The sequence below is a fragment of the Panthera onca genome, chromosome B1 (assembly GCF_046562875.1).
Source record: "Panthera onca isolate mPanOnc1 chromosome B1, mPanOnc1 haplotype 2, whole genome shotgun sequence".
NCBI lineage: Eukaryota > Metazoa > Chordata > Mammalia > Carnivora > Felidae > Panthera > Panthera onca.
In genome coordinates, this window is record NC_138342.1 from 1,397,834 (window position 1) to 1,424,621 (window position 26,788).

A 26,788-nucleotide genomic window follows, 5' to 3' on the forward strand; every position below is an offset into this window, starting at 1 on the left:
TCCACAGTGCTGCCTGAATGAGGAAGGGAGGAAGGGGGAGGAAGGACTCACATGCAGAATAAGGCTGACAGGCACCAGGGCTCTGAAATAACATACCCCAAGAAGTGCTGAAGTCCTCTCCGTTTCTTCTCTGTTCACCCGAATGCTGTGGTTTTCCATCACTGTGATTCAAAAGCCAGAGCAGGTAAAATATGCACTGTATCTATCAATCAACCAATCATTTCTGTGAAAGACTCTAGAATGAGGAGCAAGCCTCACTCCCTGACGGGGACACAACGGCAGCACCTGCCGTGTCCGACCTTGACAAACTGTCCACTGGGGCCGGTGTTTGAGCCCAGCACTAGAGCCAGTAGGTACGGGGATGCACGCTGGCCGGCCACACTGAACGGAGCCGCCACTGGCCAGGCCAGCTGCAGAGTGCTGGGCGGGGCTCGGCTCTCCTAGTGCCCAGCAGGACCTGGGTGCCCAGAGGGCTACAAAGCAAAGGCAGAGGAGAGCCCTGCAGCCCTTCTAGGGGCTCTCTCCAAGGGGTGGGCCCAAACACCCGCAGTCTTGCGGAACAGGCTGAAGGCCTCCTCCCACACTGCTGCTCTCAAGAGCACACACTGCCCCTCGCCCAGGCACTCAGCAAAGCCAGACAGCACAAAAGGAATCCCCCGTGACTGAAATGTCAGAACTTTCTAGATCAAGAGGTGATGCAGTCCAACCCCTCTTGTTACAGAAAGGGAAAATAAAGGGCTTGTTCCCTCTCAGTGCCCACATGACACCCTGCCCACCCCTAAATAAGACAGAAAGAGTTGCTCTCAAACAAGGTAAAGAACTCTCTAGAAAGATGACTGGCCATCATGTTTATGGTACCTTACCTGCCAAAACCGGTATCAGAGGAAGCTCCAAAGTACAAAATAGTTGCCATAAACCGTAAACCTGTTGCACAGGAAGAAATTATTATCAATTTAACTTTTAAATTACTGGCACCTGCATTCTGCTCAACAGCCTACTTGATCTCATGGAGGTGGAATTTGGGCACCTCTGGAGTGAACACGGGCCCCTACCCAACAACCGCCCTCCCCCCGCTTCCTAGTAAAACTCCTATTTCCTGCAAGTACCCTATTTTATTACCAAGACCTCGTAGAGATATTTAGAAATATCAGGTAGGACAAACCTCACTCCCAATTTTCTTTAATCCTTCTCATTTTTAAGTGTGATTTAGGTATTTTTAGACTTTTAGCCTTCCATTTTCATTTCCGAATAGGTTCACTGAATTCACAAAAGCGTAACTAGAATTTTCATTGGATTTTGCATCGGCTTTGTAGGTTAACGTGGACAGAGGTGAAATCTTTGTATTAGGTCACGACGTCCTCCAAGAGTATGAAACATCTCTGCATTTGTTCAGACCACCCTCATGCCCCCATCAGAGCTTCTGTCTTGTTCATCCCTCCCTGCTGCCGAGAGGCCCGGCCTTGTCCGCCCCTCTGCCGCCTGTATCTCCAGGTCCAGCGCTCTGTGCTTTGCCCTCGAGGAACGGATGATGTCCTCCAGGCCAGCAACTGGCTCCTCCTTGGCTCTCGGGCTGGTTTTGCCCATCTGGGCGGCAGGGGAGAGAGGTGGGCTTCTTCTCTCCCACTGGACCCGACCCACCAGCCCACAGTCCTTGGCCTGCAGCCACAGCTTCTGGGGCCTGGCTCCCCCACCGGCAGCCCCTGCAAGGCCACTGCCCTCTCAGGGTCCCGTTGACAGCTCACCCTCCAAGCCCGGGGGTGGAAATGCTTCCAGCCAGTGCCTGCCCTGGAGGCTTCTGTGTCTCTTGCTGGTCCCCTCACCCCTGGCCTTGCCTCAGGACACAGTCCCTTCCTTCAACTCTTCTAGATCATTCCCTCGAATGCCCTCTGCTTCCCAATGAGACCTTGAGTAGAGCGGTTCCATCTCACTATTAACTAAAATAAACGCTCAGCTTTGATGTTAACTGCAGCACCAGAAATGTTCCAATTGAATTGGTGGCTTTTAAAACTCCTCCAATTGTTAACCCACAGAAAACATCTTTAAAACTTCAGGTCTAGGGTCACCTGGGTGGCTCAGTCAGTTGAGCGTCTGACTTCAGCTCAGGTCATGATCTCACTGTTCATGAGTTCGAGCCCCACGTTGGGCCCTGCACTGTCAGCACAGAGCCTGCTTTGGGTCCTCTGTCCCCTTCTCTCTGCCCCTCCCCCACTTGCGCTCTCTCAAAAATAAATAAACGTTTAAAAAAAACCACTTCGGGTCTTATCATCTGACTATCCTTCTATGAATGATGTGCAGCTTAACTTGGCCTTAGAGCTCAATGTCCCATTTCTTACGCACTCGAAGATGCTGTGAGTGTGGATGGGAATGAATGATGCTGTTGGGGGACAGTGAGCAAGAGTGGCCCGCTGACCCCAAGTTATGATAAAATGCCTTGCCTTCAACTGAGAACAAAGGCCCATCGTGAGTCTGTAGAGTATCTTCAGGTTCACACGTACATTCTGGTTCTTTCTTTATTTATTTTTTAAAAATTTTTTAAATTAATTATTTATTTATTTATTTTTGAGACAGAGAGAGACAGAGCATGAGCAGAGGAGGGGCAGAGAGAGAGGGAGACACAGAATCATAAGCAGGTTCCAGGCTCTGAGCTGCCAGCACAGAGCCCGACGCGGGGCTCGAACTCACAGACCAGGAGATCATGACCTGAGCTGAAGTCAGACGCTTAACCGACTGAGCCACCCAGGCACCCCCATTCTGGTTCTTTAAAAGATCACGAGAATTGAAGATTAGGCAAACTCAGCAGCAATGTTCGCTGCGATCCAGGAAGTGACAAAATAGACGCAAATGGGTACTGGCCAGTAGCGTGAGTCTTTCCACGGCAGACGTGACACCGTGGCATCACCAACACCTCAAGCACATGAGCTCCCATGCAAATGCAAGACGCTACCTGGAGCCTCACACCTTCTCCCTTACCCGGTGTTTCCTCATTTTACAGGAACCGTGGAGAAGCTAAGTGCCCGAGGAGCACAGATCATACAGTGGGGGAGACAGGAGCGTGCCCTCCACATGGCCACCTCACCACCCGTCCTGGCCCGGACGACACCCACAGACACCCTGGGAGGGGACAGATGGGGCGGGGGACAAGCTGCAGCCCACCCTCCCCGCACTCAGTCTGACTCTCCTCCTGAACACCTCATTCTGCCAGACGACTCCCACACTCTGCGCTGGGCTCAAGGCCCCAAGCCGGAGAAAACTCAGGACCATGAGCTGACAGTAGGTCGCTGTAGGCTGGCATTTGCTGTCCAGTCATCCCGGGCCTTGGTGCTCCTGCAGCCTGGCCAAGGGCACCAGGTACCGTGAGCAGACTGTCCACTCCTGCCCAAAGAGCCTTCCACAGGATAGAGCTGACCCCGCAGCCTCCACTTTGAGTGGTTCTCCAGTTGGGCCTCCTCAGGACAAGGCTGAGCTCTGTACTCTCCTGACAGAGCCCCTGACACAGCTCGCCCTCTTCCACACCTTCTGCCTCATTCTCCCGTCCCCTCCTGCACCCCTGCTGCTCCCTCCCTCTGCTCCAACTCCCCCTGCATTCTGAGAGCTCACAGCACCTCCTCAGTCAGCTTGCTCCTCCCTCCACACCGCAATGGACACATTTAGCTAAGGAGGCTGCTGCTTTTCTTCCTGGAGTATGACGAGGGCCTGGGGGTGAAGCTCCCTGTGCCCACCCCTCACCTGGCTGAGCCCACAGCCCCCTGGGTAGCTGCTCCAGCCCGGGTGCAACGCCCTCTGCAGCTGGTCCTTTGTTCCCTGCAGCCGCTCCCATCCCAGATGCACACTAGAAAGAAATTAGACTTCAGAGTCAGAAAGCACCCTTTGAACCACAGCCTCAGCTTAACTTTGGGCAAGGTGCCTGCACACTGGCCTCTCTGACCTTGGTCTTCTCATCTGTAAAGTGGGGCTGGTAATACCGAGGTGAGCACATCCCTGTTTCAGTGACAGTGTCTTAGCTTCTGTTTGGGAAAGTTTCCTCTTTGTCCTTGTAGGACGGACCAGTAGAACTCACCTCTGTGCCGTGTCCCCGCCAAGGGGCACACGTGGGGCACAGTGAGGGAAACGAGGCACTCCTAGTGCTGAAACTGAGTCTTGGACAAAAGTGACATGTGGATGCAAGGTCACGGCTCACTGCCGGCCCCCAGGCCTCAGGGCCTTCCCTTCCCAAGGCCTGGTCCTGCTGTTCCTCTGATCTGGGAGCTCCCCCATATCCCTCTGGCAGATCTCTTTTCAAATTAAGGGCAAGTGAGTTTCTGCACTGTTAACCCCAAGTCCCTATCTGACTGTCTCCCTCCCTACCAGAGCGCCCAGGATGAGGTGCAAACCCCAGCAAACCCCACCCCCAGCCTCAGTGCCGGCACATCGCCAGCCGCGTGGCCCCAAAGGTTCCCAGCCGCGGCCAACGTTGTGCTCCCTGAGCACCCTGCACGCTCTCCCAGCTGTGTTTCCAGCACGTAGCTGCTGATTTACAAGCAGGAAGCCTGAACAGAGTGGCCCCACTGCAGCGGCCCACGTTGCTCCCATGGCACTGCCTCCTGTGGGGCCTGCTGTGGGGCCATGGGAGGCTCTGGGCCAGGCTCCAGGGCTGTGAGCACCGTGGCTCCCACAGATGCGGTTCCTAACACCTGGGTGCATCCCCAGGAAGGGCTGGGATGCTCCTGAGCACACGGGCCGAGGTGAGCCCACAGCCTCTGCCACAGAGGCTGGGTCAGCAGCATGAGGAGTTTATGAACTAGCAGCCCTCAGGTCACAGCAGGTGGCTCTCCGACACCAGAGGGGCCGTTTAGAAGAATCACACTGTGAAGAGGGCCTCCCGGTAACAGTTTCCTGAAAGAATCAAGTCACCCGTCCTTATTCAGTATCTTCCACCAGAAATGTCAGGGTAGAAAGCATTTGTGCAAAATAAGTGAAAACGAATGTCAGCAATGTTCTTTCTGCTACTAGATTGTCTATGAAGTGGAAAAAGTTTCTAGGAAAAAATTCAGGTAAAGCCTTATCTTAACACAACTCACCACCACATTTCTTGAGGAATTCCCGTACGTGCTGCTCACGGTGACAGATATGGCGCTTTCGAGGTATTTTGCCACTAAATCTTCAAAAGAAGGTGTGGCATCCTCAGGATCTATGAGCCGTGCGGCAATTCTGGGGTCTAGCCCTACGAAATGCACAACTACAGAGAAAAAGGGCATTTAGTACTGTACGGAAAAGAAGGACTGTCCTTGCCCTTCCCTTACGAGGTCCTCAAGGCTCTAATCAATACCAGCACCGCCATCCCCTCAAGTCCCAGCGGTGAGAGCCAAGGGATGCTCTGCCACTCCTAGGGAAGTCTGAACCTTTGGGAAGAGTGGCCTCCACAACCCAGGTCCCACACAGGCAATCTCTGTGGGGGACAGACCCTGGGCAGCCGCAACACTCTGAACAAACGTGGAACAGGAAGCTCTCACAAATGTTGAGAGACACGGTGGTGAGAATCCTCAGGCACTCTTCCTGCCCCCTCTGCCCCTGCTCCCCAGCTTTCTGACACACGCCCTCACCGGGCTGCCTTCCCAGGCATCCCTGACCCCACTTCAAGGTGTCCAGGAACCCAAGTGTCTTGAGTAGAAGGAAAAGCGTACATGGCTCATCGCCGAGTTCTGGGTGGGGGTGGATGGGCAGTGCGCGTGAGGGCACGGACGCCTGGCATTCAGGGTCCCCCGACATGCGGAAAACTCCTAGAGACCCACAGACCTCTGCTGCACGGGATGTGTAAGAAGAACCGGGCGCTAGGCCACCCCTGGCAGTCAATGCCCCCACCTTGTGGCTTTCTCATCTGGAGACCCTGGCAAGAGGTTCCTGTGAGCATCTGTGAGACGTGTGGGAAGATGTTTTGTGAAAAATAAAAATGGCATTTGCTAAATAAGTTTCAGTACCAGAGTATTTTAGACACGGACAGGGGAGCCATAAAGGTTGGGGGGTGCTGATCAACAGAGATAAATCTGAGTCCTAAGTGATTGCTTTTCAAGTTACTTTAACACTTTGAATAATGTTACACAAAAATAAGTTTGCTTTCAAACAAATCTGTGGTCTTAGATCACAATACACTAAATATTATTTTTCTGGCATCTTTAAATTATGCCAGTCTAGGAGAATCACATTTGCCAACACACCAAGTATCATGACTTTTTTGTTTCATGTCTTTGTTTCACCTGGCACCTTGGACGGAGAACAGTGGCAGGCGCCCTGGACGCCTGCACCTGCCGCGGCCACGCGTGACCCCGCCCCACACTGCCCGGCAATGCTAACCGACCCCATTGGGCTAGTTGACTCTACTTGCCTTTTCAAGGCTCAGACAACATATATTTTTGAAAACTCTTGGGGAAGATGTGACAGCACTGAAGGGTCGCAGGGGCTGGTTGCTGTAAGCTCACAACTAACACATCAAAGCCCACCGGGCAAACCCCACGATGGGGAGAAAACGCCAGTAGTGGACAAAGAAAGGCCGGCGAAACAGATTTGAAATGAGCTAAGAAAAGTTGAGAAAGATAATAAAAGTTATGAAAAATAACTAAATTAGAAATACTTAGAAAAATAAAAACTGAACAAAGAAAGGAAAGGGTTTGGGAAAGGGAAATAAAACACAACTGTTTCAGAAACAAAACGGAACTGGCAGTACACAAAAGCCAGGAGACAAGGCTGCACACGAAAAAGACGATGGAAGAGAGGAATTTCCTTAATAAAAGGCAACTGAGATGGAAAACAGATTCTAGATAAACACGCGTCAATGTACACAATAAGAGTTCAAACATCGCAGAGAAGATAAAAAACCAGGCATCATGCACCTCCTGACAGGAGGACACGCCTAGGGTCAGGGGTCAGGGTCAGGGTCAGGACATAGTCTTGCCTTCCCCAAATCAGGCCTGAAATCGGACCAAGCCTCCAGATCTAAGTGTCAATTTACAGAATAGAAGAGCGAGAAGAACACCCTAAGTGGCAAGAAGGGGGCACGTTCCCAAAAATCTAGACTCTGGGCCATCGTATGTGACAAACAACCTGGTTCTATCCACAAGGACGAAGTAATTTCAGGAAGACAAAACAAGGAGAGAGAATATGTAGATGAAAAGAAAGGAAACTTAAGAAAAATATCACACCTATCCCAGCTCCGGGATAACCTAACCCTTGTTTGGATCTCAAGTCATGCAAAGTATAAACACCCAAACCAAGCAAACAAAATATTTAAAGACAACGGGGGCCGTGCAGACACCGACTGGATATCTAATAACACTGAAAGATCACTACGAATTTTGGGGGGAGATGATGATGGCATCATCTTAAAATGAAACTCTCGTGTCTCACCATGTAATTGAAATATTTACAGATTAATCACATGATGCTTGGAATTTGCTACAAAATAATTGGGGGGGGGCGGTTTGGAAATGTGAGGCGTGACAGAGGAGAGAAGATTGGACAGGGTGATAGGTACTGTGTTGTGTTCTCCAATACCACCTCCGACAACCAGTGTGTGGGTCTGTCCCCCCCACAGCTGTCCCGCTCTCTGCTCTCTGCAGACGCAGGCGCCGTTCTGACACCCGCTGTGCTTAGTGCCGATGCCGGAGGCTGAGGGCTCCGCCTCACGAGACCCCCCTCCTCAGATGCCTCCTGCACCTCCTACCGACCAGCTGCGAACCGGGGTTCCCGTTACCCCCTCCCCGGGCCCCGCGGTCGGCCAGCGTGGCTCGCGGGACTCGGGAAAGCACCTCACTAATACCTGTTTATTAGGAATGACACAACTCAGGATCATCCAGAAGGAAGAGACATGCAGGGCAAGGGACAGGGCAGGGGGAGCGCCAGCACCCAGCCGTGCTCACCAACCTGGGAGCTCTCTGGATCCCCCCCTCTACCCCGTGCAGGGCATCTATGGAGGTCCCATTGCACAGGTGTGACTGATGAGCTTGCCAGCCCCCGAGACTGCCTGCCTCCCCATCCCCTCTCCCTCCCTGGAGTGGGGGTGGGGGCGGGGCGGGGCGGGGCGGGGGTGGGGCTTGCAGTCCCACCCACTGAGCAGGGCGTGGTTGTGGTTTTGTTGTCCCATCCAGAAGCGGATGGGGGCCTCAGCTCTGAATACTCTCAGCACACAAAAGACACTCTTAGCACTCGGAGCATTGCAAGGGTCTTAGGAACTATGTGCCAGGAAACAGGGTCAAAGACTAAATATATAGTTCTTACTGTATAACAGGTACTTTTGTACATGTTGGAAATTTCTGTACAATCAAAAGTTTTTTTCCAACATCGTATTACGAATATTTTCAAACATGCAGACAATTTAAAAAGAATTATACAGTGAACATTCATACATCTACTACCTAGATCCTATGATGTGCATGCCTGTTCATCTAGTGAAAAAACTTAACAATTTTTTTACTATATTAAATGAAAGATAAAAACGCATTCTATATTGTTTTGATGTTAATTACTCTGGACTTCATTATTTTTAATCTAATTTAGTCTAATTTTCATTCCAGTTAGTGAACACACAGTTTAATTAATGTCAGGTGCACAACACAGTGGTTCAACAGCTGCATAGAGTAGCCAGTGCTCATCACCACAAGTGCCCTCCTTAGTCCCCATCGCCTATTTCCGCCAGCCCCAGCTCCCCTCTGGTAGCCAGCAGTGTGTTCTGTGTAGTCAGGACTCTGTTTCTTGATTTGCTCTGTTTTCTCCTTTGCTCATCTGTTTCTGAAATTGGACGTATGAGTGAAATCGTATGGTATCTGTCTTCCTCTGACTGACTTCACTTGGCAAAATGCTCCATCCACATCACTGCAAACGGCAAGATTTCACGGTTTCTGATGGCCGAGTGACATTCCATTGTACACACACAGCACACCTCTTTTACCCATTCCTCAGCAGAGGGACACAAGGCTGCCTCCATAGCTCAGCTATTTTTCTGCTGGTATGAACACTGGGGTGCGTGCGTCCCTTTGAACTAGTGTTCCTGTATTCTGTGGGTAAATACCCCGTAGTGTGATTACTGGAACGTAGGGCAATTCTATTTTTAATTTTGGGGGAACCTCCACACTGTTCTCCAGAGCAGCTGCACCAGTTTGCATTCCCATGAGCAGGGCAGGAAGGTTCCCCTTTCTCCACGTCCCTGCCAACACTTGTTATTTCTTGTGATTTTGATTTCAGCCATCCTGACAGGTGTGAGGTGCCAGGTCACTGTGGTTTTGATCTGTATTTCCCTCATACTGAGTGATGTTGAGCGTCTTCTCATGTGTCTGGACTTTAGTTTAATTCTCAGGGAGTTTAAAGCTATTTGTGGTCACAACAAATGCCATCTGAACACAGTGCATAACTCACTTTTCTTATTTTAAACTACAGAAGAAATATACACACTTGCAAAACAAAAGCAAAAACAAAAACAAGCAATCTAAAGCACGGAGGGAAGGTGTCCCCTCACCCTTGGGACACACGGCCCAGCTGCCTGGTGCTGCCTCCCGCTGTCAGGAGGGGTCACTGCTGGAGAGTCAGATTTCAGAGATCGTGAAAACGAAAACTTACCGTGCTTCCAACCGCCATCATTACCAAAAACTGCAGCACTGTCCTCACAAAATCCTTGGCATTAAAACAAATGACAGGACATTTACATTTCAGAGTATGAAACAGCACTTTCCTGGGAGATGAAAACCAATTCACTGATTTAGACACTGATTTAGAACTTCCGACTTCTGACCTTGGAAAAAACGCTCCTGTTGTATAGCCACCACTTACATAGTACTATGTGCAGACCTTCTTACGCTAAGAGCACGGATTAATCCGAACCCTGCAAGGTGGGTGTCACTCACCTGCACTTTATGGTGATGACGACGAGGCACAGAGAGGCTCGGAGGTGAACCCGAGGCCCCACGGCATCAATGGGGAGCTAACCCCCGAGGGAGGCCCCGTTCCCAGCAGACTAAGACGCGCCTTTCTGACCAGAGCACACGCTCTGGGCCCCTCACGGGCTCCCCGCACCACGCTGCAGCCTGCTCTCCCAGTCCCAGCACGTGCTCCAGACACTGCCCTCTGCTCACACGGAGCTCCCTCGCTGGCACCCCGCCTGGTGTCACGTCCTCTCGCACTCTGGGGCCACCGCACATGTGCATTCGGTCGACAGTTCTCCCCCCCCACCCCCGTGATTTCTGCCAACTGCCCACCTGTTGTTTTCAGGAGGGTTGGCCCCTTTCCCCAGGCAGGGAGCTGCCCCTCCTATACTCTCGTCCACGCACAGGCTGCAGCAGGACCACATCTGCCGTGCTGTCATTTACCTTGAGAGTCCGCTTGCCCCCTTGCATCGTGAGCTCTTGGGCACGGGACTGATAAGAGGTGGCATTTCCTGAACACTTCCCATGAGCAGACGTTATGCTAAACACCTCAAAGGACTGTTACACCGAAATCTCACCACAACCCTGTTAGGCAGGCACCAGATCCACCTTACAGATACGGAAACTGAGGTTCAGGGTGGCTAACCAATTTTCCCAGCATGCCCCAACTGGCGAGTGGCAAAGCTAAGGTCTGAGACCCCATCTGCTGCATCCAGGGCCCACACTGTAAGTCTCCCTTTATAGTAACTGTCTCTCCATACATGAATGAGGGTCTGTCTTGCAGAGGCTGAGGGAGAAAGAAACCAGGGGCCCACTCAGCTCTGCGCACATCAACAGTCAGATTTCGCTCAGCTTGCTCCATAAACAGACGTTTTCAGTCCTGTCACGTTTTCCTGCGTGATTTCGCCTGGGATTCCCTTGAAGGGGGGCCAGGAAGGGAGGGAGCACAGAGTGCCGGTAGCACAGCCTCCGGGCTTGGCTCCGCGGACTCAGACTCGGGAGGGTGCACAGAGGAGAGCAGGGGAGAGGGGCTGGGGCTCACACAGGAGAAGAGCTGCGCTTCCTCTCTGATGCTCCCACTTGCCGAGACCCGAAGTCTCCACTAAGGCCATCTAAGAACGGCAGGGTCTCCTACTAGTGAGAGATGCGGGTGTGGGTTTCCATCTTAAGATAAGACAACAGAAAGAGCATCTTGTAAGACAAAGTGGCTGAAACACAATGTGTGCTCTAAGTCAGTTATATAAGTCTGTCGTGTCACATTTGCAAACGAAAAGGCAGCTAGAATATAAAAGAGCAAGACTTGAGTCTAAAAAGAGGAGGCCTGAGTTGAAATCTCAAGACTGACTTACGATTATTTCTCTGAGCCTGTTTCCCCAACTATAAAATGGAAAATAATAAGACCAAACACGTAGAGTTAATGTGAAGATGGAGAAAGAGCAGGTAAGAACTTGCACGTTGCACAGGTGTCTGATAAGCGCTATTAAGTACGCCTTGTGCAAGAGAGTTATTTATGTGTGCTTTAATTGAAATGTGATTTATTCAGGGGCGCCTGGGTGGCTCAGTTGGTAGGTGTCTGACTTCGGCTCAGGTCATGATCTCTCAGTTCACGAGTTTGAGCCCCGCGTCGGGCTCTGTGCCGACAGCTCGGAGCCTGGAGCCCGCTTCGGGTTCTGTGTCTCCCTCTCTCTGCCCCTCCCCCACTCACAGTCTGTCTCTCTCTCAAAAATAAATAAACATTAAAAAAAATGTTAGGGGTGCCTGGGTGGCTCAGTCGGTTGAGCGTCTGACTTCGACTCAGGTCATGATCTTGTGGTCTGTGAGTTCGAGCCCCGCGTCGGGCTCTGTGCTGATGGCTCAGAGCCTGGAGCCTGCTTTGGATTCTGTGTCTCCCTCTCTCTCTGCCCCCCTAACCCACTCGCATTCTGTCTCTGTCTCTCTCCAAAATAAATAAACATTTCAAAAAATTTTTAATGTGATTTATTCAAATTCATTTTAAATCTCAAACAGGGATGCCTGGGTGCCTCAGTCAGTTAAGTGTGCGACTTTGGCTCAGGTCATGATCTCACAGCTCATGAGTTCTAGCTCTGTGTGGGGCTCTGTGCTGATAGCCTGGAGCCTGGAGCTGCTTCAGATTCTGTGTCTCCCTCTCTCTCTGTTCCTCCCCTGCTGGTGCTCTGTCTCTCTCACTCTCTCTCTCTCTCTCTCAAAAATAAATAGACATTTAAAACAAGTTTAAATCTCAAACATACTATCATAGAATTGGATTATTACTTCCATTTTTATGGTACGTGAAGCTATGTCTTCATAGAAATGTCTTGGAACTTACAAAATTAAACCTCAATATTCACTTATTCAAGACTAATTCTGAACAAACGCTTGCTCAGCACAAGCTCTGTCACACTGTCCGTGGCCTGTGGAGATACAGGAATGAACAAAACACAAAAATGCTGCTTCAGAGAGCTTGGGGGCAGATCCACAGGGAACAAAGGGGTCAGACGCACACAGAGGGGGCGGTATCCTACACGCCGTGCAGCTGCACTTGGGGGTGTGCGCACTGCTGTATATGGTGGGTAGGAAGCCGCCCAACCCCCGCTGACCCTGCTGTAACACCTCAGGGACCTGAGGGATCGAGCGAACAAAACACCCAGTTGAAGACGGAAAGTTCTCTATGGAAAATCTTACCCAACACACGTAGAAGGAATGACAGACACAGAAAAATCACCATCTTCCAGACATAACTAAAAAGTGATTCCGGTGACCCTCGCTGGCACATGAAGCCACTAAGGGGACAAGAGGGGGGCTGTGCTGATGTCACCTAACCCCCGCTTCCAGCTGAGCATCACGGATGCGAGGAAATGTAGCTGCATCACAGACGTGGCCGGAGGGAACACAGACTACGCAGCTAGACTCGAAATTCAGGAAAACAGTGGATAATTTGTGTCTGAGAAAATATACATGATTTTTAGAGATGTATGTGTCTTGCAACATATGGGACATAGGTTATACTAAAAAATTATTTATCTGGAATTCAAACTTAGCATCCTGCATTTTTATTTGCTAAATCCGACCAGCCAACTGCAGCACGGATGGGGTGTGAGGCAGCACCACCCAGGGAGGTGCTCTCGTGAAACAAGCGGGACCTGAAAAACGGACTCGTAGAGCCAAGCTCCAGTTTTCAGAAAGCACGGAGGAAAGGGGAACGAGTTAAAGGACCCCACAGTGACAAAACAGGTGAGTCCAGGACATGGGACCTTTTGCAAGACGGGGTCAGGGGTCGGAGGATGAGCTTATTAGAAAAGGCAGAAGAGACAAGAAATGTCACGGATGACCTTGCCCGTCCTGATCCCAATAGATCAAGTGTAGAAGGACATTTAAAAACAATCAGGTAACTAATTTGGACTGAGTATTAAATTTGTCAGGTTTGGGAATGGCATTGCGGCCACGTGAAGAAAAGCCCAGGTGTTTTAGACCTGCATCCTGAGCCCTGTGAGCTAAAATGGCATGTCTGGATTTTCCTTAATCCCAGCTCCCTACCTCTCCCCTCATAAAGGGGCAGATGAAGGAAGGACAGAAACACCCTTGGTAACTGTTTGGTCTGGGTGGGTGTGTATATGGGGCTCATTATACTCTCATCTTTTCATGATTTGCTGCGCGCGCGCGCGCGTGTGTGTGTGTGTGTGGTTTACAGGAATGGGGCAGCAAGTCATGCCGATAGCTGGGAGCACACTACAGGAGAGGGAAGAACCAAGACCCTCACGTAGAGCAGGAGGCTGGGGTGCAGTGAGAGCAGGGAGAGAGGAGATGAGCTCCTGCCCGGTGAGGGGCAGGTGCAGACCTGCAGGCATGTGGGCAGCTGCTGGAGGGTTCGGGACAGGGAGTGTGTAGGACCTCTCTGGGAGCCGTGCAGAGAGCAGGTGGAGGGGCCGGTGGAGGCAGGAGGCCACCGAGGAAGCTCGTGCCCAGTTCTGTCAGGAGGTAAAGGCTGAAACAAATGGCGGCAGCAGAGAGGAAGAAAGTCAGTTTCCAGCTGTATTTTGAAGGCAGAGCCAATAGGATTTGCTAAGAGCTTGAACGTGGTACATGCAAAGAAGAGGGAAGTTAAAGATGACCTAAGACTCACGGAGAGCAAGTGCGGACACTGGCTAGGACAACACAGACCCCAGGAGGCAGGTCTCAGGCAGGGCAGGGGCTCAGTTTGACACATGTTAAGGCTGAAGTGACTACCACGTGTCCAAGTAAACAGCACTGAGTAGGATATATAAACCCAGAATTCAGCAGAGGCTGTCCAAGTATTAGGGCTCTGCTCTCAAACAGGCCTTCCATGCAACAGACCTGCCGAAGTGTTCTTTCCGAAGACAATTATGTAAAAATAAGGCTATGGGTTTCTTGTGAGCAGAGCGCTATGTTTGTCAAAAGTTGTCCCGTTTGCACCAAAAATTACTGTGGTGCAAGTGTGGGCATCGGGCTTTTGATTGCCGAGGCAACCACTTCGAAAGAACGTCCATGTTGCCAGCTGTACGACAAGCTGCTAGCAAAACAGCCAGAAAAGGAACAAGGCCGCCCCCACCCGTGAAGGTCCCTCCAGAAAAGCCAGGGTGACCTGGATAACTGACCTGTGAGTGAGCCTGCTTTTCCCTTCCTGCACCCTAACTCCCACCTTTATGACTTATATCAGCCAATCAGGAGTGAGCCCTTGAAACCCCAAGCCCCACATCCTTAGAGCCTCATAAAGGCAGAGCCTCTTAAAGGCAGAGCCTCAGGCCTGCTCCCCCTCTTGCTCTACCTGCGACTTTGCTGTGCGCCCCAGTGTGCTGCATACCCTCCGGGACCTGTGAGGAATAAATCTGGTTCCTCAGAGTTCCCCAGTGGTTTTGCTGGACAGTGTCCCGTCATCATAAAAGTGAACACTGGCCCCCGGCACTCCTCGCTGAGACAACACAGACACAACTGCCTGTAAGTCCCCCACAGCCCAGTGAGACTGGATGAGGCTGAAAGGGCCAGGCCCGAGTGCCACCTTCTCACTGCCCCCCACCCCACCCTGTGAGCCCCTCTTCAGGACCAGACAGCCCCTTCTAGGAGCTCCTGCCAGGCAGCTAGCGTCTTATAACTATTCTCACAGAGTGAAGCTTTGAAATTAGGATGAAATTAGGTGGTACTGAGGACAATTTACTTTTTGAATAGAGGGATAACTTAATTTTCTAACGCTGTGAGTGAGTGAATGAATGCGTGTGATGAGGAAAATAGTCTGGGAGTCTGGCCATGGCTGGATTTTCAGGCCTTGGAACCATGCTTTCCTCCCCAACTTCTCACTGAGCTCTCAGTTCAAGTCTTAGAGGGGCTCCCATGGAAGGATGGAACCCCCATTCCAGAAACTCTCTGGGGAAAAGCAGGCTGGTGTTTGCAGAGGTTTCTGTCATTTAGATCCTTTTTTTTTTCACATTTATTTTCACATGCCCAAACAAAACTTCTAAAAGTTTAAATAATTAAAACTGGAGCTTGGGAGACTTTAAATTGGACTGAAGCAGGCATGTAAGTAGGATTTAAGGCAGTGAATGGAGATGTCTGACCTGGAAAATTGATTATATGCCTCATGCTCTTGGCCCCCATCGGAGGAGGCTCCATTTCTATGTAGTTACACCGTGGACTGGGTGTGGAGACTTCCCCCGGGGCGCCGTCAGAAGCTGGGATGTCCAGGGGACCACTGCCAACTGCACGGCTCTGCAGTGACACCACGATGCCGTTAACAGAGGAAATAAGAGCCTGTGAACACAAATAAAGTTTCAAAATTAAACATAAACAATGCACGTATTCAAGAAAGATAGGTTTTATAATTAAGCAGAAAGAAAAGGCCTAAAATTAATTTGTAAATAAAGAGCTCTTTCAGCCAAAAGCTAACCCCATGATCTTACTCTCCAAATCTGGTCTCCTCTCTATTCAACATCACAGCAGAAGTCTTAGCCAGTGTAATACAACAGGAAAAAGAAATAAAAGTCATACAAATCAGAAAGGAAGAATACGGTCCCTATTTATAGATGACACAAGTGTCTGTGTAGCAAACCCAAAGGAATTTACAAAAGGGGCTCCTGGGTGGCTCAGTCGGTTGAGCGTCTGACTTTGGCTCAGGTCCTGATCTTGCGATTTGTGAGTTCGAGCCCCGCGTCAGGCTCTGTGCTGACAGTTCAGAGCTTGGAGCCTGCTTCGGATTCTGTGTCTCCCTCTCTCTCTGCCCGTCCCCTGCTCATGCTCTGTCTCTCTCTCTCTCCCTCTCAATAATAAATAAACATTTAAAAGAAACCAAAAAACTTCCTGGAACTAACATGTCAGGATAGCAAGGTTGCAGGATACAAGATCAAAACACAAAATCACCTGTATTTCTATGCACTCTCAACGAACATGTAAAAATGATCTTTTTAAAAAAATGTATTACTATTTATAATAACCATTCCAAAAAATGAAATACTTAAACGGAAATCAACAAAACATGCACAGGATCTGCATGGTGAAACTATGAAATACTGGTGAAAGAAATCAAAGAACACCTAACAAACAGAGAAACACCATGCTTCAGGGCCACAAAACCCCCAATGGGAATGAGAGTTCTCCCCCTTTTAACCTGTAGAACCAAGATCTACAAGCCCCAAGTATGACAAACGTGAAAACGCCACACTGGGCCACATTATCATCACACTGCTTAAAACCAAGGATGAATAAAAACCTTAAAAGAGGCAGGGTGGGGGCGGGCAGGTGGGGTAGGGGTGTCACCCAGATAGAACTAAAGAGGAGCGTGACAGCCGGTCTCCTGTGGGAAACAAAGCAAGCTATAAGACAGTGTGGTCACATCTCTAAACTGGTGAAAGGAAAAAGATGATCCACTTACAATTCTTTAGCTGGCAAAACTCTTTCAAAAATGACAGGTAGAGCAAGATTTGGACACTAAACGCACTGCTGGAAGAGACTGAAGGCTTAAATGCATGAAAGGTCACCCCTGTTCATGGATCAGAAAATTCAATACTGTCAAGACAGCAAAACTCCCAAAATTCCTCCATAGACTCAACACAATTTATACCAAAATCTCAGCTGGGTGTCTGAAGGAACTGACAAGCTGATCCTAAAATTTATATGGAAATGCAAAAGAACCAGAATACCCAAGACAGTCTGGAAAAAGACAAAGTTGGAAGACACAATTCTTACTTTCAAAACTTACCACAAAGCTGAAGTACCCTAGACAGTGTGGTAATGGCATTAGGACAGACATATAGATCCGATGGAAAGAACTGAATGTCTAGAAATAAACCCTTATATTTATAGTCAATTGAGTTTCAATAAAGGTGCCAAAAAAATTCAACAGGGAAAGAAGAGTCTTTTTTTTTTTTTAATTTTTTTTTTTAACGTTTATTTATTTTGAGACAGAGAGAGACAGAGCATGAACGGGGGAGGGGCAGAGAGAGAGGGAGACACAGAATCGGAAACAGGCTCCAGGCTCCGAGCCGTCAGCCCAGAGCCCGACGCGGGGCTCGAACTCACGGACCGCGAGATCGTGACCTGAGCCGAAGTCGGACGCTTAACCGACTGAGCCACCCAGGCGCCCCAAGAAGAGTCTTATCAGCAGTTCTGGGGAAGCTGGATATCAACATGCAGGCAGCCAGGTGGGTCTGTGCCCTTATCTCACGTTAGACATGAAAATTAACTCAAAATCAGACACAGATTCAAATGTAAGACCTAAAACCATAAATTCATATATGTATGTATGTATATATATATATATATATATATATATATGAATAAATAAATGTTATTTATTCTGAGAGAAAGAGAGAGCGAGCGAGCACACAGGAGGGGCAGAGGGAGAGGGAGAATCCCAAGCAGGCTTCACACTGGCAACACAGAGCCTGATGCAGGGCTCAAACTCAAGAACCAGGAGATCATGACCTGAGCCAAAATTGAGTCAAACACTTAACCAACTGAGCCACCCAGGTGGCCCTAAAACCATAAATTCTTAGAAGAAAATAGAAGTAAACCTTCAAGACCTGGGATAGGCAAAGCATTCTTGAATATAACAACAAAAGTGTAAGTAATAAAAGAAAATAATTGATAAACTGGAGTTCATCGGATGAAAAAATGTTGTGCTTCAAAAGACACCAGCAAGAAACTGAAGACAAATAAACCACAGATGTGGAGAACTGCAAAGTATAGATCCGACAAGGGACTTGTATCAGAATACAGAAAGAATGCTTACAGATGCAAAATAAGGCCCAAGTAACCCCATTAAAAAAGGAGCAAAAGATCTGAGCAGACGTTTCCCCCAAGAAGATACACAAACGGCGGCGATAAGCACAGAGAAGACGCTCCATGTAATTAGTTAGGAGGGAAACGCAGTTTAAAGCCGCAGCGAGACCCCGCTTCACACCCCTGGAACGGCTGACAGCAGGAGCTGACAGCAGGAGACAGCAAGGTGAGGGTCTGGCCCCACCCCCCCGCCCCCCGGTCCAGTGCTGCTGGAGCACAGAGCAGTGTGCCTGCTCTGGAAAACACTGGCGGTTTCTTGAACACCTGATGAGTGTACGTTCTCAGTCACTCACCACTGGGGGCTCAAATCTTCTCCCCAGCTCTCCTACCCAAATCAGACACTAAGAGAAGGGGCGTTGCAGTGGCACAGAAACAGAACTGACCAGCAGACCCGACGCTGCTGACTCACCTGGGCCACTCTCAGCTGGGTCCAACCATCCTCATACATCAGTGTCACCACCAGGGCCTCAGCCTATCGGAGCATTTCAATCACTTGGCTTTGTGCTCCAAATCATCCAAATACCTACTATGACAAAAATGGTTTTCGCATGCTCTGGGGTTCCCACAATTTAGGTAGGCTTTGACCTCAGCAGCGTCTTCTTCCGATGCCACGCGTTTGCTTGTTCTCCCCGAAAAATTATGTGTGCTATGTTTTCTTTTAAGATTCATGCTTTCTCTTTTTTCATTACCTACATCTTCCTTTAGGAATTGTTTTCTTTCCCATTCCATTTTCTGCAGAACCGAAGCCTCCCGCTTCCACGGTGGAGGTAGACAGCTGGGAGGCAGCGGTGAGCTGCTGCTCTTCCGTCTGGGTCAGCAGACGGCTGGTCCGTGAGTCTGACACCGGAGGGCTGAAGACAGAGCTTGATGGAAGCTCATGACGTCTGGCTTGTAAAAGAATTTAGATTCTGTAGAAAAACATTGAATATTTCACTAGAATATGGATTCCTAAGATCTATAAAGCAAACTGATTCCTGGTAAAACCTGTCCAAGGTAAAGTGGGGACACAGCATCACATTATCTATGAGCAAACTTTCTAATGAAACCATATGGTATCTTCCAGGGCTGTGACTCTTCACCCAGGCAGGAGCGCGTATCTGCATCACGGGCTGGAACAGGCAGGATCCGAGTCTCCGACCGCTGCCTGTGAGCGTGATGAGAGGCGCCGTGGACAGGAGGCCCCTGCAGACGTGAGTAAGACTGAAGATTCATAATTTACGACTTCCAGGGAAAGGCCAATTAACAGAAAGTAAAATCACCACAATGATTTGAGAACATGTTCATCTAGCTACTAAGTTTTGTTTTAACACAGCTCAGCAGCAACCCCCTTCTTGTCTCTGTCTAGCACCACATCACCTCCATTCACAAATTCACAGACTGAGGGGAAAAAAGAATCTCTACCTATCTCAGTACCAGACTCATTCAGAAGAACATTTATTTTTCATGTTTATTTTTCACATTTTGTGATATATTTATATGTTGTTTTGAACATATATTAACAGTACTTTAAAAATAATTTTGAAGGAAAATGTTTCAATATTTGGTATATGGTCACAGAAAATGTAAAGTTGAAGTTTATACTCACATGTTTATTGCAGAGAAATATCACATGGTTTTAAGAAAAGACTTCCAAGCATGAAATTATATTACATTAACAATTTTGCAGAGGAGTATACAAGAAAAGGAATCTGAGGGGTGCCTGGGTGGCTCAGTCTGTTAAGTGGCCAATTCTTGATCTTGGCTCAGGTCATAATCTCATGGTTTGTGAGTTCGAGCCCTGTGTCAGGGTCTGTGTTGACAGCAAAGAGTATGCTTGGGATCTTCTCTCTCTCTCTGCCTCTCCCTCTCTCTCTCTCAAAATAAATAAACATTAAAAAATTAAAGAAAAAAGAAAAGGCATTTGAGGAGCAAAGGGGAAATACAAAAATTCATTTTGCTGAAGAATATCTTTCTCATGTCACTTTTAAAGCAATACTTATGGGGGCTCCTGGGTGGCTCAGTCAGCTGAGTGTTTGACTTTGACTCAGGTCATGATCTTGTGGTTTGTGGGCTCGAGCCCCGCGTCAGGCTCTGTGCTGACAGCTCAGAGCCTGGAGACTGCTTCGGATTCTGTGTCTCCCTCTCTCTCTGCCCCTCCCCAACTCGCGCTCTGTCTCTCTCTTTCTCAAAAATAAACAAACAGTAAAAAAAAAAAAAAAAAAAAAGCGATACTTGTGGATATTAAGTTACCAGAGTATAGTACTTAGATTTTAGTAGATATATTTTAAACAATGATGTAATCTTTTTTAAAATGTCAATATTATCAATACATTAGAAATCGTGTCCTATGAAACATTTTAAACTCGTTATGGATGTTTTAAATGTTAACTTAAAAACACATCATCAGGTATATGGCTTTTCAAAATTCTTCTGCAAGAAAAGAAGCAAAATTGTTAAGGGTAAGCTGGCTTTCTATCTGAGGGACAGGAGGGGCACCAGGAAGCAGGGCTGAGAGGGAACCTCCGAATCTCCAAAGGCAGGGCTGCCGCCCCCCCACCCCCCCCACCCCATCAGAAGTCAGCAGGCTCTCCCTCCACCTGAAGGACGACAATGAGCCTGCCAACCCCTGGGCAGGTCCCACTGTCCCCATTGTACTACAGGGAGTCTAAGTTAGACCGAGTTAGGCTGGGCCTTGAACACAGGGAGTTTGCCCCCGGGTCTATTCTCCCGGCCACTGTGTCTCCTGTCCCAGGTATTGGTGATAGGATCTCTTGTTACCCCCGCCCTGGGACCCACACCACACAGAGCACCCCCGAGACAGGGGTTCCCCCTGCTTCCAGAACCCCTCTGTATTCCAGCTGCCCCGGAGCCCCAGCTCCTTCCCTAACCTGAACACTTTGGCCAAGTCCTCCCCCACTCTCCAAAGATGGGGCTCCAGACCGACCGGCTCCTAACCACCCTCTAGATGTCAACTCAGGCATAATTCTCACACTTCAGACTACCTTCCCCACCACCCAGAAAAAAACTAAACGAGATAGGGCAGAAATGGGCCAGCTGTCCCTCCTGCTGTTCTCGGGACTGTCTCTCCTACCATGGCACCTGACACACGTCTCTATCTTCCCGTCCCCCATCCCCCACCAAGCAGGCTCAACTATAAGCTCCTGGAGAACAAGGACTCGGTTCTTTATTCTCTGAAGCGTGGAATCCGCAGTGCCTAGCACACAGCAGACACCAAGTGAAAGTTATCTATTTAGAATTAATCACATTTGCGATGATTTACCCTTTTTTCCAGTGATTGATTCTTCCCACCTTCAAGAAGTACTGAACACTTAATAGGGGATTTATTCACCACTTCTGCAGCTTTTAAAAACACAAACAGGAAACATGAAAGAAGCACTGAAATCTAAGTCCTCTGATTAGCTAAACACAGATGGCCTCGTGACAGGAGCACGCTACTTACTATTTACTTATGTAAAACAATGTAATCAAATTGATGCCCAAAATGCATACTACCACAATAAACATTTATGTAATATATCTTCAAATTCATTGCAGACAGATCCACGTAACCACGCAATGTTTATTAGAAATTAGTATTTGGCATTTCCACTGAATACTTGAGTCTGAAAACCCAAGTTCAACATTTTGCAGAAACCTTTAAAGTATTAAATGTTTGAGGAATTTTTTTCTTTTTTGAGAGAGAGAGCATGTGGGAGAAGTGGAGGGACAGAAGAAGAGGGAGAGAGAATCTTAAGCAGGCTTTGCACTAACCAGGAGCCCGACACGGTGCTCGATCTCACGACTGACCGTGAGATCATGACCTGAGCTGAAATCAAGATCAAAGGCTTAACTGACTGAGCCACCCAGGCGCCCTGAGGAAATTCTTATAACAAATAATATTGCAATGGAACAATTAGAGGTTCAGTAAAACATCGTGAATACAAACTTGTTTTAAATTTTGTTTTAATTTTAATAAGCCTGGGCTGGATGGTAAGTGAAGGAGCCCACACTGAACCCCAGGCAACATGACTCAGGTGTTCGTGCTCATAACCACTGTGGTTTATGACCCTCCACAGCAACAGTGACAACCAAGGAATGCAAACAGGGGAAATCTTTACAAAAGAAAGAACTCGGGATAAATTTAACAAAAAGGCACGATGCATTCAATGATGAAAACTTAAAATCTTATAAAATGGCACAAAAGAAGATTTATACAAGTGGAAAGACACGGCATCCAAATATGCACAAAATATTCAATTCTTCCAATAATAAAGGTACCGCAATTCCAATTAGAGAGCCTACCGAGCTCTTTTAATTAAAAAAACAACATCAAAGTACAGACGAAATACTAAAGATCTGAAAGCAGACAAAAGGTAAGTGAAAAAATAAAATAAAAGACTCGCCGTGCTGGATTATCAGAACATGCTAGAAAGCCACTGCAATCAACTCCACATGGCATTTGAATAGGAATAGTCAAAAAGATTTCTGGAACAGAATGGACAATCCAGAAACTGACCCCAGGATTTATGAGACTTTCCTACAGAACAAAGATGGCATCTCAGTTCAGTAGGAAAAAACAGATCAATAGGGATAAGTAGCACCACTTCTGAAAGAATACATTGGGAAAACCATTCGGAACAAAAATCATAAAGGGTTAATATCTGTGTTATACAACAGTTCTTATATACTGCAAAAAAAGACAATTCAATTTAAAAAATGAGGGGGCGCCTGGGTGGCTCAGTTGGTTAAGCCTATGACTTCAGATCAGGTCATGATCTCATGGGTCATGGGCTTGAGCCCCGCGTCAGGCTCTGTGCTGACAGCTCACAGCCTGGAGCCTGCTTCAGATTCTGTGTCTCCCTCTCTCTCTACCCCTCCCCTGCTCACTCTTGTCTCTCTCAAAAATAAACATAAAAATTTTTTAGTAGAAAAAATAAAAAATGAGGAAAATATAGGAAGAAGCAATACACAAATGAGCAAATCCAAAGAGCAAATAATCATGATATAATACCCAAACTCACTCGTAGTCGGAGAAATTTAAACAAATATAACTGGAAATGGAAGGAAGAGGTAGTTTCAGGCATCAGTGGTAAAAATGTGAATAGTTAGAATCTTGTTGGAAAACAAGCTGTCAATACCTACGGAAATTAAAAATACATGCATCACCCTTGAGAGTTGGGAAGAAAAGGACAGGCCCACAGGTAGCAAAGATGGGCCTCCGGGGTGTTACTGATGTTCTGTTTCTTGATCTGGGTGAAGGCTACAGGGGTGTTAAACTTGTGGAATGTTGAGTTATAAATCAGGAATATGGTTTGTGTGTAGGACATGTGTGTGTGTGTGTGTGTGCGTGTGAGTGCATACCCTCAATAAAAAGAGCGTTTATATATATAAACATTTTATATATAAAATGTATGAACCATCTAACCAAACAACCTCACTATTGGCTGTTTCATAGAAATGTATGCAACAGTAAATAGGTTTAAACCAAAACATCTATGGCAAAAGACTGAAAACAAAGTGGATACCGATCAAGAGGGAAATCAATGAATAAATTAAGTACCATCCATACCAGGAAGCACACACCCCCCTTGAAAAGAATGACTTAGGGCTTTATTAGTCGCCTTGAAGATGCATACAGGAATCTGTGAAAATACGATCCCATTTTTTTTTTTTTTTCAATGTTTTTTATTTATTTTTGGGACAGAGAGAGACATAGCATGAACGGGGGAGGGGCAGAGAGAGAGGGAGACACAGAATCGGAAACAGGCTCCAGGCTCCGAGCCATCAGCCCAGAGCCTGACGCGGGGCTCGAACTCACGGACCGCGAGATCGTGACCTGGCTGAAGTCGGACGCTTAACCGACTGCGCCACCCAGGCGCCCCACGATCCCATTTTTGAAACCAGTGACCAAACCTCCTCATTTATGTGCACAAGCGTGTTATAGACACCCACTGGCACAGGTCTGGTCCCTGGGAGCCGACTCAGACATGAAGGTTTGCGTTTGGAAAGGTTACTAGGGAGTGCCCTCAGGTTCAACACGTACGGAAGCACGACCGGAGGAGAACCCAGATGCAGTCACTACAAAGGCCTGCTTGGGACCTGGATGGCTATAGAGTTATCCCCCATTGGGTTAAGGGAGCTGGGCCTTTAAATCCCAGCACCAACCACTCATTGGACTGGTCGGTCCTGGGAAAGGGGTGTGCAGCTGAGGCGGCCACCAGGAGAGGCTGTGTCGTAAGCAGCCAGCCGACAGCACTCCCAGCAGCTGGGGCGATGACTGGCTTAGTGCTGGGGTAGGGGTCTGGGCACCCGCAGGGCTCACGGTGGTCCTACACTGCCAGGCGCTCCTGTGCACTGCTCACAGCCACTCGCTGCAGATGCACTCTGAAAGCAGCTCCATCAAGGTTCTAGTGCGCCTCTTCCTGGAGAATCTTTTATTGTTAATTTTAGTTTTTTATTGTTTAAAAAATGTTCTTATTTGAGAGAGAGAGAGAGAGAGAGAGAGAGAGAGAGAGAGAGCGCGCGCACACAAGCAGGGAGGGCAGAGAGAGAGGGAGAGAGAGAACCCCAAGCTGGGCTCGAACCTACGAACCCTGAGATCATGACCTGAGCCGAAACTGAGTCAGATGTCCATCAAGTGAAACACCCAGGCGCCCCCTTTTTTAAAACTTTTTTAAAAGTCTGTTTGTTTATTGAGAGAGAGAGAGAGAGGGAGGGAAGGAGAGAGAGAGAGCAAACTGCGGAGAGGCAGAGAGAAAGAGACAGAATCCCAAGCAGGCCCTGCACCATCAACACAGAGCCCATTTTAGAGCTCAAACTCACGAACAAGGAGATCATGACCTGAGCTGAGATCAAGAGTCGAGTCAGACACTTAACCGACTACATCACCCAGGAGCCCCCTTGGGGGAAACTTTTTTATTTTTATTTTTTTTTTAGTTTATTTATTAATTTTGAGAGAGAAAGAGAGCGAGCACAGCAGGGGAGGGGCAGAGAGGAGAGACAGAATCCCAAGCAGGCTCTGCGCTGTCGGCACAGAGCCCGATGTGGGGCTTGAACTCATGAACCTTGAGATCGTGACCTGAGCTGAGATCAAGAGCTGGACGCTTAACCAAATGAGCCACCTAAGCACCCCTGGGGGGAAACTTCCAAAAGGAAGGTTAATGGGATGGACTGCCTCCCTTGGTCAATGCGGCTGGTCTCGAAGCCGCAAATATTTGTGTCCCTCCTCTCGTACACATTCTAGAGTCCCCTCTGCCGGTGTACGTAGACTACCCAATAGAGTTTCCTAAACCCTCATCCCTGAGAGGTATAAGCCCCTGGTGACCATACCCTCCTCAGGCCATGGTCACTGAATCGGATTTAGAAAGGAGACAGAGAGGTGACTAGAGCTATCACCGGGGTACCAAGGGTAAGCTTCCCTGCCCCATCAGGTAACGGCAGCCCTGACTTCTGATGACCACGGAGCACCCAGGCGGGATGCGAATTCCATTCCTTGCCTGCCAGTCTCTTGGCATGAGGATACTGAAGTGACCGGGCAGCAGCTGTAGCTGCAAATTGAATGGCATTCTTGTGCACCCTAGTGGGCTCCCTCTCTGACCATCAAGACTGAATCTGCAGGGGCCAGAGGTGCTGAGGGCCAGACACAAATTTACTGACTAGAGCACTGGAAATGATGGTAAGGAGGACCACTCCCACGTCTACCTTTTGGTTTGGAGACCCCTTAATTATACGTACTGGGGACACTGCCCCTGGAACGCTCACTGAGGTACAGCGTGTACTTAATTGTACACACCAGGGACACTGCGCCCCGGAGGTTGCTGCTCCATGCCGGGGCCCACGCTGTGCCTGTCACTGGCCATCCCACCCTCTGTCGGGGTGGTGTTTCTGGGTGTGTGGCTGAGGGGACACGTGGGTCCCACAGCCACGTGCCCACGGCAGCTCCCTGACTGCACGGCAGGTCTCCACGTCCAGTGAGATGCTTGTGGGACTATCAGTGGATCAAATGCTCTGAGCTGTGGGTAGCAGAGCTCACCGAGGCCCTACGCAACAGTAAAGGGAAACCCATGCCTGGAACGTGTCGATTCCAGTCCAGATAAATCACTGCACCTTTGGGGGCACAAAGGGTTCAGTGTTGTCAACTCGGCACCGAGTGACTGTTCCCTCAAAGGATGGTATTACTGGGGACTCAGCCTTTGGTGTGTTGGAAGGCCGGACCTCAGCAGAGCCAGTACCTGGATCAGCCGCAGTGAGTGGGAGCACAGGCACCCGGGTCCACGCATGACCTCCACCCCAGCCCACAGCCACGCCACTGAAGGGCCCCAGGTGCTTGTGCTGGGACAGCAGGTGGCAGGCCAGCGTATGTCAGCTGGTCAAGTCATTCCACCTCTTTCTCCAACACTCAGTCTCAGGGAGCTGCTCCGTGTCTGCCTTGACTGGGTCCTTTCACAGGGCTTTACTCCGCAGTAGCCAATCCTGTCACTAGTTAACATGCCGTGCCTTTCCCTGTCCACACTACCCAGTGGTTGTCTCATCTGACCACCTGGCTGGCGCAGGTCTTACACACTCCCCTAACAGGTCCAGTGCCTCTTGACTAGGTTGTTGACTTAATGGTCAAGGGGGAGGGAGGCAGCAGCTCCTCA

At 48.8% G+C, this 26,788-nt stretch overlaps 1 protein-coding gene across 1 annotated transcript in view; it reads right to left on the reverse strand.

The window, feature by feature from the left end:
- The window catches only part of POLN (DNA polymerase nu), a 130,955-nt gene extending 120,600 nt beyond the window's left edge, over nucleotides 1-10,355 (reverse strand). The window contains 7 exon segments of the mRNA XM_081795420.1: nucleotides 97-161; nucleotides 864-924; nucleotides 2,436-2,504; nucleotides 5,058-5,215; nucleotides 9,583-9,612; nucleotides 9,615-9,798; nucleotides 10,290-10,355. Of these exon segments, the coding sequence (XP_081651546.1) occupies nucleotides 97-161; nucleotides 864-924; nucleotides 2,436-2,504; nucleotides 5,058-5,215; nucleotides 9,583-9,612; nucleotides 9,615-9,798; nucleotides 10,290-10,355 (633 nt within the window).
- Between the last annotated feature and the right edge of the window lie 16,433 nt (nucleotides 10,356-26,788).